Genomic DNA, 16,752 nt, shown 5'->3' on the forward strand with positions numbered 1-16,752 from the left:
AAATAATCAATTATTTAATTGAATAGGAAGTAATTACATAATTATTTAAGTAATGGAACACATTCCAATGGAGTTGGTATGAAGAACTAGAATAATTTACTATTTGACTGCAACTAATACTAGTTGATTAATTTATATTTAATACATTTACTAATTGAATAATTACTGATTTGGTAAGAAAATAATCAATTACATGATGATTTGTGGAAATTAACTAGTCAATTGATATAATTAATTATATAACTAATCAACTATTTAATCAAACATGCAGGGATTACTTAATTAACCAATTAATATAACCTTTTCTATTTATAAAATTAAATAATTATTTCATTATTAATTGATTCAAATAATTTTTTTAGTTTTATTAGTTATTTTTTATTTTAATGACTAATTACTTTTCCTACCATTATTATTTTTTTCTATGTTCAATTTTTATTATTATTTCATTTTTTACTTTTTTTATAATTCCTTATTTTCCCTTTTTTATTTTAAATTTTATTATTTTTTTATTTTTCCTTTAATCTTTTCTTCTTTAGTTTTTTTATATTTGCCCATGTCAACAGAGCTTGTCCAAATGGCACCACATCAGCATGTCCATTAAGGAAAGAGGAAAGAGGAAAGAGAATGGGAAAAGAAGGAATTTTAGGTTTTAAAGGATGGGCTGGCATGGTGCTATATGGACAAGCTTTACTACGTGGGAATTTGACGGATCGTATGAGGATTCCAAAGGTTGAAATCAGATAATTTGGGAAAAAGTTTAAAAAGATATTATTTAGGTAAATAAAAATTTTAAATCCAATATTCGAGTACATTTCCTTGAAAATAAATAAAAATAATAATAATTTTCCACAAAATCCTTCTTATTACATGAGTTGCTAATTTTGGGTGTAATTAGATTGGACAACAACAACCTTCATGTAGGGCATATTGAGTGAGAATTTCTTAAAACCACTAAAATTTCAAATTTTGATCAATTCATTTTCTATAATTTTTGTGAGAAAATTTTAATTTTGTGCAATGGTACCCCACCTATAAAGTAATATTTAATTAATCTATCTAATAATTACATAAAAAATTTAAAGCTACAACAATTCAAAGTAATATTTAATGAATTTCTTCTTTTGAATGTTGTAGATTAAAATATAATTTTAGTTATTGAGAATTATGGTTCAATTGCATAATTCTAAAATTTTTTCAATCGATCCTTTTACTTTTTCTACGTAGCACAACAAGGTGCATCTATAGATGACAAAAATTCAAAATACTGGCGCTAGTCCTACATTATGACTTAAAAACTATCAACTGTGAAATCTCCAGTTAGCGAAATATCAAGGAAAGTAGAGCTCCATGTTTAGCAAGTATTACGTAAAAGGAAACTCTAGGGAAACAAGGATTCCTAATCAGACTAGAAAAGGTAGCCTCTTCGATTTATATATAACTGAGATAGGACTTGCTCTCTTTTGCCTAGTAACATTGCCGGATTATACCATCTTCCTTTAGTCCACGTTTTCCATTTTTGTTGTCAGATCTTGCTCTATTCTTGCATCTTGGGGATTGACCTACTACTCTTATATTGTTTTAATGGAGGTCAGCTTGCCCGAAGACTGTTAGGGAAATATCGTCGATGTCAACAAGACAAGTAACAAGTAATCATGCACAACACAATATTTTACGTGGTTCTACAAATTGCCTACGGCCATGGGAGATGTACATGATTTTATAGAAAAATTGAAGAATCACAATACAGTCTGTTTCTCACACAAGAAATACAACCCGCGAGAGTCTTCTCTCTATTTTGTCTCAACGACTTTCGGCGAGACCAAAACTTCTCCCCGCTTCGTCTTCCTGGTGCACACATAGGCACTGATATGAAATCCTGAGGGAGTTCTGTAAAGCTCTTTGTTCAGTAAGTCCCAGACTCTGTTATTCCGATAGCAGTGTCAAACAGTAGCACCAGTAACGACGATGGCAACGGCAATGAACAGTAACTCCTAAAACAGCGACGACAACGTCGTCGTTCTTCTCGAGTCTCTCTTTCTGCCGACCGACTCTATTTCTTACTCTATTTTTGTTTCAGAAATAGAGTCGAAGTCCCGTCGTACAATACCGGCAACGGTGACGGCAGCAACATCGTACTGCAGCTTCGGCAACGGCGTCGAGCCTCTGAGCACTCTTTCTCCTAACCACGGCATTGCCTGAAGGTCTCTCAAAAAACCCCTACTATTTTTTCGAGAGCTCCTCTGTCGCTCTCTATTTTTTGCCCTGACCCTGTTCGGAAACCTGAGGGTTTTTATTTCACAAACAGAGTCGCAGTTTCCTCTTGAGAGACTCTCTACGCGCAAAGTCTCTGTTTTGGCAACATAGACGAAGTCTTCATGCCAAGGGACTTTGTTCGCACACTGTCTCTATTTCAGCAACAAAGTCGTGGGCAGTGGACCAGACTCCACAGTCCTCAACAATTCTCCCACTTGGAGAATGGTACACCAACTGCATCGCCCTCTTCCTCAAACATGATATCCTCCATCTCTGCAACTCACTACCCTTGTCTTCATACTAGAAGACCCACTGAAGCTGCGCACAACTTCATTTTCTCAAGAATAACACCCTTTGTCAACATATTAATAGGGTTCTTCCCTTGTGGAAGTTTTGTCAACTCCCATGTCTGATTCCCTAATAGGGTATCCATCTCATCCTTCATGGCTAGCTCCCACTTGCTAGAATAGTCATCTTGAGAGGTTTCTTCATAACTTTGCGTTTCTCTACCATCTGTCAACAAAATATAAATCAAAGTACGTGAGAAACGTTGTGGAGGATGAATAGTCCTTACTGACATGCGAACTGCTGTTGTAGGAGTGGATGTCTCTAGATCTGACTGTGGAATAATAGGAGGTGGTGCACTGGACCCACTTTCCTTGTCACTTGTATCTCTGCACTGTACTGTGGCCTTTGGTAGGTCATCCAGTCTAATAAAGTCGCACTCCATAGGAGCTGCTTCAGCAACTATACTAGACTTGTCCTTGTACACAATCTTCTTATAATATTTCGGCTCTGATACCAATTGTTAAGGAAAAATCGTCGATGACAACAAGACAAGCAACAAGTAATCATGCATGATACAATATTTTACGTGGTTTGGCAAATTGCCTACGTCCACGAGAGCTATAGAGAATTTTATTGATCAGTTGAACAATCGCAATACAGTCTGTTTCTCACATCAGAAATACAACCCAAGAGAGTCTTCTCTCTATTTCGTCTCAACGAGTTTCGACGAGACCGAAACTTCTCCATGCTTCATCTTGCTGGTGGACACATAGGTACCGATATGAAATCTTGAGGGAGCGCCGTAAACCTCTCTGTTTCGGAAAGTCCCAGACTCTGTTCTTCCCACAAAGTGTCCAATAGTAGCTCGGGTAACGACGACGGCAATGGCAACGAACAGTAACTCCGGCAACGGCGACGACAACATCGCCGTTCTTCTCGAGTCTCTCTTTCTGCCGAGAGACTCTATTTTTCACTCTGTTTCTGTTTCAGAAACATAGTTGAAGTCCCACCCTACAGCACCAGCAACGGCGACGGCAGTGGCATCATACAACAGCTCTGACTGTGACGATGGCAACGTTGTCGATCCAACAGAGTGCCAGTCAAATCTTTTTTGCCATTTTTCGGCTTCCACCCCCACTCGCAAGTTGCCACGCAATTCAAGAAAGAGTACACGCGGTTTGCCAACAATGAGGTGACATGCCATTCCCGGTCGACCGCCCAAAGTGCGTAATAGACCTACCTTTTTCCTGCCAAAAATCTTTTCAAAATGTATTCTATGTGCCCTCGCCTCCTCTTTGTCTAAGCAAACGAGAGATCACAAAAAAATGCAATAAATTATGATTATTCTCAATAGTGAACAAACAATGAAATGCAAGACTCTCTACACGCAATGTCCCTGTTTTGGCAATAGAGACAAAGTCTTCCTAACGAGGGACTCTATTTGCAAACCATCTCTATTTCGGCAACAAAGTCGTGTGCAGAGGACCAGGCTCCACAGTCCACAACAAAGACATCTCACTTGAAATTCTTTCACGTCGGCCCAAGAAATGACAACTCAAGTTTGAGGCTATTTTAAAGAAACGACAAAATATGATCAAGAAAGTTAGTTTCTTTCACTGCCAAATCAATTGACTTCGGTTTTGTCTATCTCAAATACAACGACTATGGCTTCATACGTGAGTGTATGTTTTGTCGCTTTGACGACAAAGGGGCACTCACGCTCCATGAGTCCCTCGTCTTCCCTTAACATTACAACATCAAGAATATGGGTTCATGCAATGGGGTCATCTTCTAGTGCAAGAAAATCCATACTAATCTCAAACTCAGTTACTATCTCTATAATCCCATTACCAAGCATCTCATGACTCTTCCTCCACCCCCTCCTTTCAGAATGGCCCATGACCCCTTTGATAGTTGTTTCCCTTTTTTAGGTTTAACCCTGTAAAATTTAGGATATCATGAACGGAACTTTAAATCAACAAGAAAGAAGAAGAAGAAGAAGAAGAAGAGAGAAGGAGAAGAGAAGAAGAAGAACGAGGAAGGAGAGAGTTTGGATTAAGGGAGAAGAGGGTTGTGTCAAAAAGAAAAAAGAGGGTTGGACAAATTTGTGGAAAGAGAGGAGAGTGCTTCAATGCCCTACCTCGTAACCAATGCCTTTATTTATAGTTTTACAATGCCCTTAGGGCTACAACTTGATAAAACAAAAGACATAAAAGGAACACATATTTACACTTCTATGCCATCTTTATGGAAAGTACCATATTTTACACATATTCCACTCCTTTGACGTGTGGGCTTCTTGTCTTGAGCTCGTGGGCTTGAGCCCATCTTCCAACACTCTTCCTCAAGCTGGAGGAGAAAAGACATCATAAATACCCAGCTTGCCACATATAAATGATAGGATTTTAGATGTAATGGGTTTAGTGAGAATATTAGCTACTTTCTCTTGAGATGACACATGTTTGAGAGAAATTATTCCTGCTTGAAACTTCTCCCATATAAAATGACAATCCACCTCAATATGTTTAGTTATTTCATGAAAAACTGGATTTGAGGTGATATGAATAGCTACTTGATTATCAAAATGCAGATTCAAGGACCCCTTTTTATAAAAATGTAGTTCGGTAAAAAGAATCCTGACCCATAAAAGTTCACTAACGGTATGGGCCATAGCTTTGTATTCTACTTCGGCGCTAGATCTTGCAACCACATTTTGCTTCTTACTTTTCCATGTAACCAAGTTTCCCCCAACCAGAGTACAATATCCTAATGTTGATTTTCTATCATCAGGAGATCCAACCCAATCTACATCTGAGAAGCCTTCTATGTTGAAGTGCCCATGTTTTTTATACAGCAATCCTCTTCCTGGAGCTCCTTTTAGATAACGTAATATTCTCTCTAAAGCCTGCCAATGGGTAATTTGTGGTTTGTGCATGAATTGACTCACCACACTAACATCATATGATATGTCTAGCCTAGTTACCGTGAGATAAATCAGTTTTCCCTTGAGTCTTTGATATTTGCCAATATCAATATCTTCTTCATTTGTGGCACATAATTTTACATTTGTATCCATAGGTGTGTCAACTGGTCTACAACCCTTCATTCTTGTTTCTTCAAGGAGATCCAAGACATATTTCCTTTGAGACAATATTATCCCATGTTTGGATTGAAGAACTTCTATACCCAAAAAATATTTAAGCTTACCAAGGTCTTTAGTCTTGAATTCCTGACATATCATCTGCTTCACCTCTCATATGCTCAAAGCATCGTCATCGGTTAAGATAATATCATCCACGTATACGGCCAATAATATTTTTCCTTTGACCGTATTTTTATAATATACAGAATGATCAACTGAGCACCGATGAAAACCAAACCGAAGGAGTGTTTGACTAAATTTATCAAACCAAGCCTGAGGGGCCTACTTAAGCCCATATAAAGACTTTTTTAACTAGTATACTAACTCTCCCTCAACCACATAACCAGGTGGTTGAACCATATAAATTTCCTCACTGAAATCACCATTTAAAAAAGTATTTTAACATCCAACTGATAGGCAGGCCATGATGAGTTAGCAGCAATAGATAAGATGATGCGTACCGAATTCAATTTTGAAACATTAGAGAAGGTCTTCTCATAATCTATCCCATAGTACTGCATATAGCCCTTAGCCACCAGTCGATCTTTAAGACAAGCAACCGATTCATCCGGATTATGTTTCACCAAAAAACCCCATCAACAACCAACTTGTCTTTTATCTTTCGGGAGTGATGTTAAGTACCAGGTTTGGTTTTCGTATAAGGCGTGTATTTCTTCATCCATAACCGCCTTTCATCCTGGATGTCTCAGGGCCTCCTGATACGACTGCTGAACAGAAGTAGAAGAAAGGGACGCAAGAAGCTGAAAACACTCAGAAGACAAGAGATGGTGGGACATAAAATTTGAGATAGGATGCGAAGTAGTAGAGGAGCGATGTTTTTTTCTTAAAGCAATAGGCCGAGTATCAAATTCAGGCCCATACATAGGAGGAGAAGGACTTACCTCGAGTGGATCCGACAACTCCAAAGGTGAAGGTACAGTTGGTGCATCAGGGGATGGATCCACTTCAAGATTGAATGGCATAAGCAAACAAGGAGTAGTAGAAGGACAAGTCCATCCTAGAGGTGCATCAAGGGAGGAGTAGAAGGGGGTGTCCTCAAAGAAAGTCACATCCCTAGAGATAAACATCCTCCTAAGGGTAGGATTTTAACAGACATAACCTTTCTGGGTGCGAAAGTACCCCAAAAAAATGCACCTCATAGACCGAGGATCAAGTTTATTTTTATGTGGGGATGCAACATGAACAAAACACGTACATCCAAACACTTTCAAAGGAAGAGAAAAGGATCTTCACTGTTAAATAACACAGAGTAAGAAGTTTTATGATGAAGGACTGATGAAGGTAATTTATTAATGAGAAAGAATGTTGTAAGTATAGCACGAGGCCAATAGAAATAGGGTACCTTCATGGAGTAGAGGAGGCCTCGAGAAACTTCAAGAAGATAATGATTCTTCCTTTCAGCAACACCATTTTGTTGAGGAGTATAGGCACATGATGTTTGATGAATAAGCCCATTACTCTCACAAAATGATTTGAAGTCATGAGACATGTATTCCTTAGTATTATCAGATCTAAGGCTTTGAATTTTCTTCCCAAATTGTGTTAAGACCATAGCATGAAAAATTTTAAACAAAGGAAGAATTTCGGAACACTCTTTAAATAGATATAACCAAGTCACTCGAGTAAAATCATCAACAAAAATGATAAAATATTTAACTTGGGTAATATTTGAGACACATAAAGGGCCCCATACATCAGAATGTATTAGCTCAAATGAAGCAGTACTTGTAGTTGTAAGACGAGGAGAATATGTACTCTTGACATGTTCACTTAATTGACAAACCTCACAACTGAAATTAGAAAGTTCTTTTAAAGATGGAACCAAAGAACGAAGTGAAGGGGTAGATGGATGACCAAGTCGATTGTGCCAAAGTTGGGCCTCAGAAGTAGTGGACGATAATGCAACTAATGGTGGAAGAGTGAAGTAGTACAAACCCCCCCCCCCCCCCCCCCCCCTTTCATGGCCGCCACCAATCACCCGCTTCGTAGTCAGATCCTAAAAGACACAAGAAGACGGTGAGAAGGTGATAGAGCAATTTAAGTGTTTGGTCAATTGACTAACCGGGAACAAATTTAAAGGAAATTGAGGAACAAACAAAACATCTTGAAGGGGAATGGATGAAGTAAGAGAGGAGGAACCTTTGCCAAGGACCTTGGTTTGGGTACCATCAACAATAGTAATGAATTTATGAGGATAACAAAGAGATAAGGACTGCAACAAGTGTTTGTTACCTGATAGATGTTCGGAGGCCCTGGAGTCGATGATCCAAGAGGAAGAGGAAGAAGAGGAAGAAAGTATACTTGTGGCAATAGTAGTGGCAGCAGTAGATGATGAGGGAATAGATGATACCATGACTTCATTTTCTGAAATGTAGCATAGTCCTCAGCCGTAAGAGTCACATTTTCGGATGACGATTCAGCCTTATCTTCATTTTTCTCAACGTTAACCGAGACTGGGTTAGTCGTGGCCCAATTAGGCTTGCCATGAAGTTTCCAGCATGATGCCACTAGGTGGTTCTGACGGCCACAATAAGTGCAAAGTTGAGGCTCAGTACGGAAAGAATTCTGACCCGTTCTACCACCTCTATTTTCAGCCCCTCTCATAGTTTGACCCCCTCTCATATTTCTGCCCTGTCCTCGGGATGAGGAAGATGTTCTCCGATTGCTAGAGAGCATCGGGGATAGAGCATCAATAGGAGAAGGAGGGAATGGATCTGGTATTTGAAGTAATGTAGCACTAATATTATCGAATGATGCAAGAGTAGGAGAAGATAACACAAACCCATGAACAATCTTAAGTAGGAGAAGATACAACAACGTGTGCTGGAATTCTACCTCAAATGAGATGGATCCAAATTACATAAAGGTAATTGAATTTCACCCATCAATCTTAATAAGATGCAAACAGCAAATGATCTTGGTCATTCTTGTAATTGATTTACAAGGAGTCAAAATTATAACATCAATTTAGTTATAGAAATAAATCTTTACAACATATAAAGATTTATCTTGACTTGATGTGACTCAAATTCAAGTAGTAAAGAAAAACAGTAAAAAGGAGTATGTAAATAAGAAAAGGAAACAAAAAAAAAACGTAAATAGGAAGAGCATGAACTTATCTCTTCATGACTGAACTCCTTTTACAACTTCTTGAAAAAATTTCATCATAACTCCATGAAGAGAGATCCTAAATTCCTTGCTCTGATACCATGTAGAATTTAGGATCTCATGAAATGAACTTTAGATCAACAACAAGAAGAAGAAGAAGAAGAAAGAAGGAGAAGAGAAGAAGATTAACAAGGAAGGAGAGAGTTTGGATTAAGGGAGAAGAGGGTTGCGTCAAAAACAAAAATGAGGGCTAGACGGATTTGTGGAAAGAGAGGAGAGTGCTTCAATGCTCTACCTCTTAGCCAATGCCTTTATTTATAGTTTTACAATGCCCTTAGGGCTACAACTTGATAAAACAAAATACATAAAAGGAACACATATATACACTTCTATGCCATATTTATGGAAAGTACCATATTTTACATATATGCCACTCCTTTGACGTGTGGGCTTCTTGTCTTGAGCTCGTGGGCTTGAACCCATCTTCCAACAAACCCATTACTAGGTAGTTTCCCATAGATGTAAGGATAGTGAGCCTGAGTTTGGATTATACGTTAAATGGGATTTGGTCTAGAAATAAGCCTGAGTTTTCTCCATCAACAGGTTACTCTCCAAAATTCCTGGAATTTTGTCTACCATGACTGAAGGTATGCATCTTGGGTTTCAGATTTCTTTTTATGAATATTATATTGCCTTAGAATTTCTGATTTACATTTGGAATATCTCGTCTTGATTACAATTCCTTTTTTTTTGTAAAATGTTGTCTATATTTTTATTATGCCATAAATAAAAATAAAAATTATGTGTCGATTTTTAGTAGAGGTGGATGTAGACTTACGATGAGGCCTTATGAGCCCTGCGTTTCTTCGATTGCCAGTGGTGGCACGTGCGACTGTCAATACGTTGTGTGCCTAGAGGATCTCAATCACGCTGGTGCTCCCCAGCAAGACAACGTCCAAGAGAGGTAGTGATGCTTCCGAATAGCGTCCCCGACCAGACAGGATGACTGCACTGGTGCGCCAGAATAGGTTGCTAAGTGTGTAGGAGGTGACATCATGTTTGTGGGAACAGATGCGCCCGTGGGAAGAAAGGGATTACAACCAGCCATCAGCCGTCGTTCGGGTCTGCAGAGGGGATCATTGACGATGGGAGTCGAACGACGGGGCTTGTTGTGTGCTCTGGCATCGAACCATCGATGTTTTGTGCGCATTTTCTTCTTGATTCCCGGTTGGTCTTGTTCCTCACTTCCAGTTGCCTGGAGACCATCGTTGCGCATAATTGATTCTCGTTCGAGAGACGTTGCTTCGGTGGGTGGCAATGAACACTAGACAATGCGTCGAAGTGCAGCCGAGAGGAGCAGTCACAATGCACAGAGAGAGAGAGAGAGAGAGAGAGAGAGCTGTTGTAATGGAAGCCTCTGTACACCAACGTGCTGCGCTCGTCGGACGCACACCGGCGACAATGGCACCTGAGGAAGGAGACGGTGGTGCGGGGATGTGAGTAGAGTCCCCGACGGATGAGACGCTTGGTTTTTAGCAACCAAGAGCGGCAAGAGGGAACAGAGTAGAGACCGGTGTTGTGTGCGTCGGTGTTCCGTGGTCTCATTGGTAGGGGCAGAAAAACGTATTTGTATATATAGTTTGTTTTCTTTTTTAACGGTTCGAAATGTTCAGGTAGAAGTGAAGAGGGAAAAAACTACGATTTTTTTTTGTTTTCCATTATTAATGTAGTGCGGTTAAGTTTTGATACGGTCGGAGAATGTTTTATTTCTTTAATCCAATGACATAGCGCTCCTTTTTAATTTTTTATATCTCTATTTTTTCTTAAGATTTGAATTTTTTATTTTATTTTATGGAAAGAATGTGGAAAAGACCGATAGAACACGAGGGAAGAAGGAAGCCAGAAAAGGGATTGGTAGGATGGAGAGGGTAACACAAACGGTTGCGATCAATAAAATTTGGCGTTTTGATAAATGTGGTAGAAAGAAAAAATTCAGAGTAAGATAGGCATGCTAAAACACTTTTGCAATTTCAATTAATGTAATAAGAATCAGTTTCTATTCTCTTTCTCCAATGAACTAACCCATCAGCTTAGTTTCAATTTTAGTTAATGATGCTAATGCTGACAGATTTCAGATCACCTTTGTGCTCACTCTAGGAAAACAACACACAAAGTAATTGACTTCAGTTCTAATAAGAGGGGTTAGTCAACTCACGCAGGAGATGAACTTCAGCCGCATTACTTGGTTCATCTCCTGACATCGTTAGTGGAGCACCAGCGCATGATTCATGTTGATGAATCAGAAGAACCCAAAAATCATCTCTACAGTTTAATTTCAGGAATCCAAATTCTGTAGTATATTGAGAATCATCTGGATGAAGCGGGCGGGATACCTCAAACCCTCGTCAAAATTTTTCTTTTCAGTCACTCTTCTGCACTATTCCCTCTCTCGGTCTAATTCTTCTCTCGTCTCTTCTTCCTCCGAAATTTTTTTCCTCCTTTCGTCCTCTGTCTCCCTTCTCCCTTCTCCCTCTCGTTGCGAATGTCTTCTCTGCCTCCCACTCCCTTGTTCCTATAGCTATTCTCTCTTCGCCCAAAATACCTCCTGATTTCGTATGATTTCCCCCATTTCAATTTCGATTTTCTTTGATTTTTGACATTTCGGCGTCGATTTCTTCAAGTCTACTTCGATTCGACTTCAATTTCACCCTTCGACTACGGTTTTCCCCAAATTTAAGAAGGTACGCCTAAACCTTGACTTTTTTATTATTTTAGTGTTATATTTGATTTAATTTTAATTTTTGTGCGTAATGTGTATTAATTGTTTCTTAATTGTGGGATTTAGGGTTGGGGTTTATGATTCAATTTTGTCTTCATATGGTTTAATTTCTGGATTAGGGTTAGGGCTTAGTGTATTTAGGGTTTGGTGCTTGGTATTTTAGGGTTTAGGTTTAGGGTTTTTTGTATTTTAGGGTTTAGTTTTTATTTTTTATTTTTTTAGGGTTCTCAGTTTTTCAGTTTTTGGGTTTTAGGGCTTTTAGGGTTTTAAGGTTAGGGTTTAGGGTTTAGGTTATGGTTCAAGAATTAGGGTTTAGGGTTAATAGGGTTTAGGGCTTGGGGTGTTGAGTCCAGTTCAAACAATGCTGAGTCACCTACACAGGCGTCCATTCGCCGACTAAACCTGACCCCCATCACTGACGAGGTACAGTTTGTAGTGACTGCGAAATCATATGATGCTCTACTAGGGATGTTTGGTGAATTTGGACTTGATATGTGTGTTTTTACAGTGTTTAGTGTATCTACAATGGAAATTGTTTGGTTAATTTTGAAATGTTTTAGAATATTGTGGAAAATTATTGAAGTGCTATAGAATGACTTTGCCATGTGGAGAGGCGATTCAGGTGTTATAATTATCCACCACATAGTATTTTATTTTTTTTGGTTTGATGTGGACCATCTCGGATTTAGATTATAAATGGTTGTAAGAAGACCACAAATTGCTCGATATTATGACATGTGGATCTTCAAAAAAGGCAACAAAATGTTCGATCTCTTGGTTGAGCAGGTCAATATAGGGAACAAGTTGCCCAACAGGGTTTGGAAGAATGAGGTATATATGGACTATCGCCCGAGCGTTCCATGCACAATACCCCCAGGAGTTAACTTTCCTTGCATTCAATATTTCTTTTTTCTGAGCTTGTTTCATCCCATTGAGATCATATTCTTCCAAGAAGAAAACTTTGGGATATGGATCATATCGAAATGCCCTAATATGGGGGTTTGCTATCATAAATGCCTCTAGATGGAATCTACCATCTACAACAAATACAACAGCATCAACTACAACACTAATAAGAATTGTAGGAGATGCACTTCCCCTCAGCTTGTTTCATCCCATTGAGATCATATTCTTCCAAGAAGAAAACTTTGAGATATGGATCATATCGAAATGCCCTAATTGTAGGTTTAAACTGTGGAACAATGATATCAATACCAGAGTCAACTAAAACAGATTTAACTGCTCTCACAACTGCTGAGAATTGGATGGTCCCTGCCATTGCAATCTTTTTGTCACAAAAAATTCTTTAATTGTATTAATGACATGGTCTATATCTATTTTTATTTCAACGAAAACATATAAATCAGGGATTTTGGTGTAATCTATTGGGACTAAAAAGTTATGCCCGTAATGGATCAAAAGATCTAGAAAAATCATCCACACAGCAGCATGCCCCATATGTGACGTCACCCAGAAGCAAAGGTTTCAAAAATGTCGGAAAGATCAAGTGAGTACATGAGGAGACCTTCGGGGAATTGAAGGGTGACACTTTTGGCGCCGGAAGATACAATTCGCCATATTGATTTATGAATTTCGAAGTTATAATTTGAGGGGACCAGGGAAACTGCAGTATTGAGGGAAGGATTGTTAAGAATCGAATCAGGGACTTGATTTCTGAAGAAACAAACGCTTAGGTGGGGGTCTCGAGTTTTTGGAGGAAAGGGCAGTGTTGGGTTCCATCTGATTAGCAAGCTACGTGAAAGAAGATTTCCAAGAAAGTCACGACAGAAATCACCTTTTCTAGAGAAAACATTGAGAAGTGAATCGGAACAAACAAAATACTAGAAGAGTAAAAAATACATAATGAACCAATATGCTTTACTTACAGAACTTAGAATTCTTCTATAAAACCTTTACTTCACAAAATTTCTGTAAAACCTGTCCTATGTGTGAAAAATTTGGGGATAACCCCTGCTCTCCCATTGAACCCGAACCCATTCACGTTACCGTTCAATAAAATTTGAATCCGAGATCTGTGCTGGAGGAGCTCTAAGTCTTACCCCAAAACAATTGATCAGAAGGAAGATCAAGCCCCGTCTGAGACTGCTGAAACGGATTCATGTAAGAAATTGGAAGATAAGCGTTGTTGCTTCCCTGAGATTCCATCTCACAGACGAGCCACAGATTATGCGAGTGATCAACTATGGTTTGCGTCTCAATTTTTCTGTCTGATGCTCCTTCGCACACCAGTCCCATTCCCTTGGGAAATTCCAATCTCTGTTTCGCTTCTTCCCATTTACCAGAAATTTTTTAAGACAAATTCCGCAGAGATTCTTTCGACGAGTTGGTGCTTAAAGTGGTTGGATGCTTACATATTTCTTCATTGCTTTGATTACTGTACTTTGTGAGGATGTGAAGAACTTCAGGCTTATTTGGAGGCCAGGAATGAGGAGAGAATTTTTTCTCGCTTTCGAGAGGAGAACACAAGAAGAAGACGTCAATGCCGCAGAGCAGAGACAATCGATGGCACTTCTTCTTCACCCCTTCGACTCGGTTCTTGAAAACCTTGCAGCGAGCCCTTTCGTCGCCGATGAACTTCATCTCGAGTTTAGATATCACCATGGCAACTATGCGAAATCGAGAAGAAATTTGGGGAAATTGTGATAGGAGCGTTGAAGTAGGAGAGTGAGTGCCAGTTGTTTTCCAGTTTCCGGTTTCCACGCCCACTCACAAGTCGCCACGGAAGAGCACACGCCGTATTCCCGATCGACCACTCAAATGCTTAACCGACCAACCTTTTTCACGCCAAAAATATGGATTCTCTATGCACGTATAATGTCCCTCGCCCCCTCGTTGTCAAAGCAAACCAGAGATCACAAAAGATATAATAAATTATGATTTTTTTTGTAGTGACTACTTTGCTTCAAAGTGAGATAGTAGTATATTGCCTACATCTTCAAGAATCGCGTAATCCCCATGTTTATTGATTTTCAACAATCCTATTCATAAACTACTTGGCAATCTCTCTTGGTTATACCCATTGTCACTCTCCATATCAGCTCTTTGATGATCAACTTCTTCTATGACAAAGCACTGACATATATGACTCATTCATTAGTAAAGTTATAACATTTTCTCTTGGTTGGTCATATATGACTCTTTCATATCTGCTCTTCATCTCATGTTCTTTTTCTTTTTTATAAGATTAACTTATTAGACTCAAGTTTATAAAGTACTGACACGTTTTTTGTTATTCAATTTGTTGTTCTTTAAGAAATCCTCTGGTAATGTCATGAGTTACATTAGCACAAATGAGGAGAACCATGCTTTTAGTTCATGTTATGAAGTTATAATTGGATATCTTATTTTTATACTATGTTTTATTTGATATTTGTTTTATTTGAGTCATTACAAATATTAGGCGTAGGAATTGATTCTTAAAATATTAAGAGAGAAAACAATTAATTGATTGTATAATGAGTACATTGTTTCTCTATTTATAATAGAGAAAACTCACAAAATCAAAATAAAACTAAAATGGGGAAATGAGGAATTTTAGGTTTTAAAGGATGGGCTGGAATAGTGCTATATGGACAAGCTTTACTAACATGGGAAGTTGACGGATTGTATGAGGATTCCAAAGGTTGAAATCAAATAATTTGGGAAATCAGTTTAAAAAGTCATTATTCATGTAAATTAAAATTTTAAATCCAATATTTGGGTACAATTCCTTGAAATATAATAATAATAATAATAATAATAATAATTTTCCACAAAATACTTCTTATTACATGAGTTGGTAATTGGGTGTAATTAGATTGGACAACAACAACCTTCATGTAGGGCATATTGAGTGAGAAATTCTTAAAACCACTAAAAATGCAAATTTTGATCAATTCATTTTCTATAATTTTTGTGAGAAAATTTTACTTTTGTGCAATGGTACCCCACCTATAAAGTAATATTTAATTAATCTATCTAATAATTACATAAAATTTTTAAAGCTACAACAATTCAAAGTAATATTTAATGAACTTCTTCTTTTAAATGTTGAAGATTAAAATATAATTTTAGTTATTCAGATTTATGTTACAATTGCATAATTCTAAAATTTTTTCAATCGATCCTTTCTCTTTTTCTCCATAGCACAACAAGGTGCATCTATAGATGAAAAAATTCAATATACTGGCGCTAGTACTACATCATGACTTAAAAACTATCAACTGTGAAATCTTCAGTCAGCGAAATATCAAGGAAGGAAAGTAGAGCTCCATGTTTAGCAAGTATTACGTAAAAGGAAACTCTAGGGAAGCAAGGATTCCAAATCAGACTAGAATAGGTGGCCTCTTCGGTTTATATATAACTGAGTTTGGACTTGCTCTCTTCTGCCTTGTAGCATTGCTGGATCATACCATATTCCTTTAGTCCACATTTTCCATCTTTGTTGTCGGATCTTGCTCTATTCTTGCATCTTGGGGATCAACCTACTACTCTAATATTGTTTTAATGGAGGTTAGCGAGCCCGAAGATTGTTAGGGAAAAATCGTCGATGACAACAAGACAAGTAACAAGTAATCATGCACGACACAATATTTTACAAGGTTCTGCAAATTGCCTACGTCCACGGGAGATGTAGAAGATTTTATAGATAAATTGAAGAATCACAATACAGTCTATTTCTCACACCAAAAATACAACCCAAGAGAGTCTTCTCTCTATTTTGTCTCAAAGGGTTTCGGTGAGACCGAAACTTCTCCCCGCTTCGTCTTCTTGGCGTACACACAGGCACTGATATGAAATCTCGAAGGAGTTCCATAAACCTCTTTGTTCTGACAAGTCCCAGACTCTGTTCTTTCGACAGCAGTGTCAAATAGCAGCACTGGTAACGGCAACGACAACGAACAGTCACTCCGACAACGGCGATGACAATCTCATCGTTCTTCTTGAGTCTGTTTTTATGCCGAGAGACTCTATTTATGTTTTAGAAATAGAGTCGAAGTCCCACTGTACAACACCGGCAACAACGTCGGACTACAGCTCCGACAGCGGTGACAGCAGTGGCATCGAGCCTCTGAGCACTCTTTCTCCTAACCACGGCGTTGCCTGAAGGTATCTCTAAAAACCCCTCTCTATTTTTCCGAGAGCTCCTCTGTCGCTC

General features: G+C 38.4%; 1 protein-coding gene and 1 pseudogene across 1 annotated transcript; both read right to left on the bottom strand.

Moving 5' to 3' along the window:
- Positions 1–12,284: 12,284 nt before the first annotated feature.
- Positions 12,285–13,850, bottom strand: LOC137942951 (uncharacterized; annotated as a pseudogene).
- A 54-nt stretch (positions 13,851–13,904) lies between these two features.
- Positions 13,905–14,216, bottom strand: LOC137942952 (agamous-like MADS-box protein AGL80). The gene has a single exon (XM_068788668.1). The coding sequence runs from the start codon at positions 14,214–14,216 to the stop codon at positions 13,905–13,907; it is 312 nt and encodes a 103-aa protein (XP_068644769.1).
- Positions 14,217–16,752: the final 2,536 nt, after the last annotated feature.

This window comes from Aristolochia californica, unplaced genomic scaffold (assembly GCF_029961685.1).
Source record: "Aristolochia californica isolate CCGP_79_NKW_82.1479 unplaced genomic scaffold, dmAriCali1.0.hap1 SCAF_10, whole genome shotgun sequence".
NCBI classification, from domain to species: Eukaryota; Viridiplantae; Streptophyta; class Magnoliopsida; order Piperales; family Aristolochiaceae; genus Aristolochia; species Aristolochia californica.

Bases quoted from the DNA above. Each gene is read 5' to 3' on its own strand.
- LOC137942952 (XM_068788668.1), bottom strand. From the start codon at position 14,216: ATGGTGATATCTAAACTCGAGATGAAGTTCATCGGCGACGAAAGGGCT.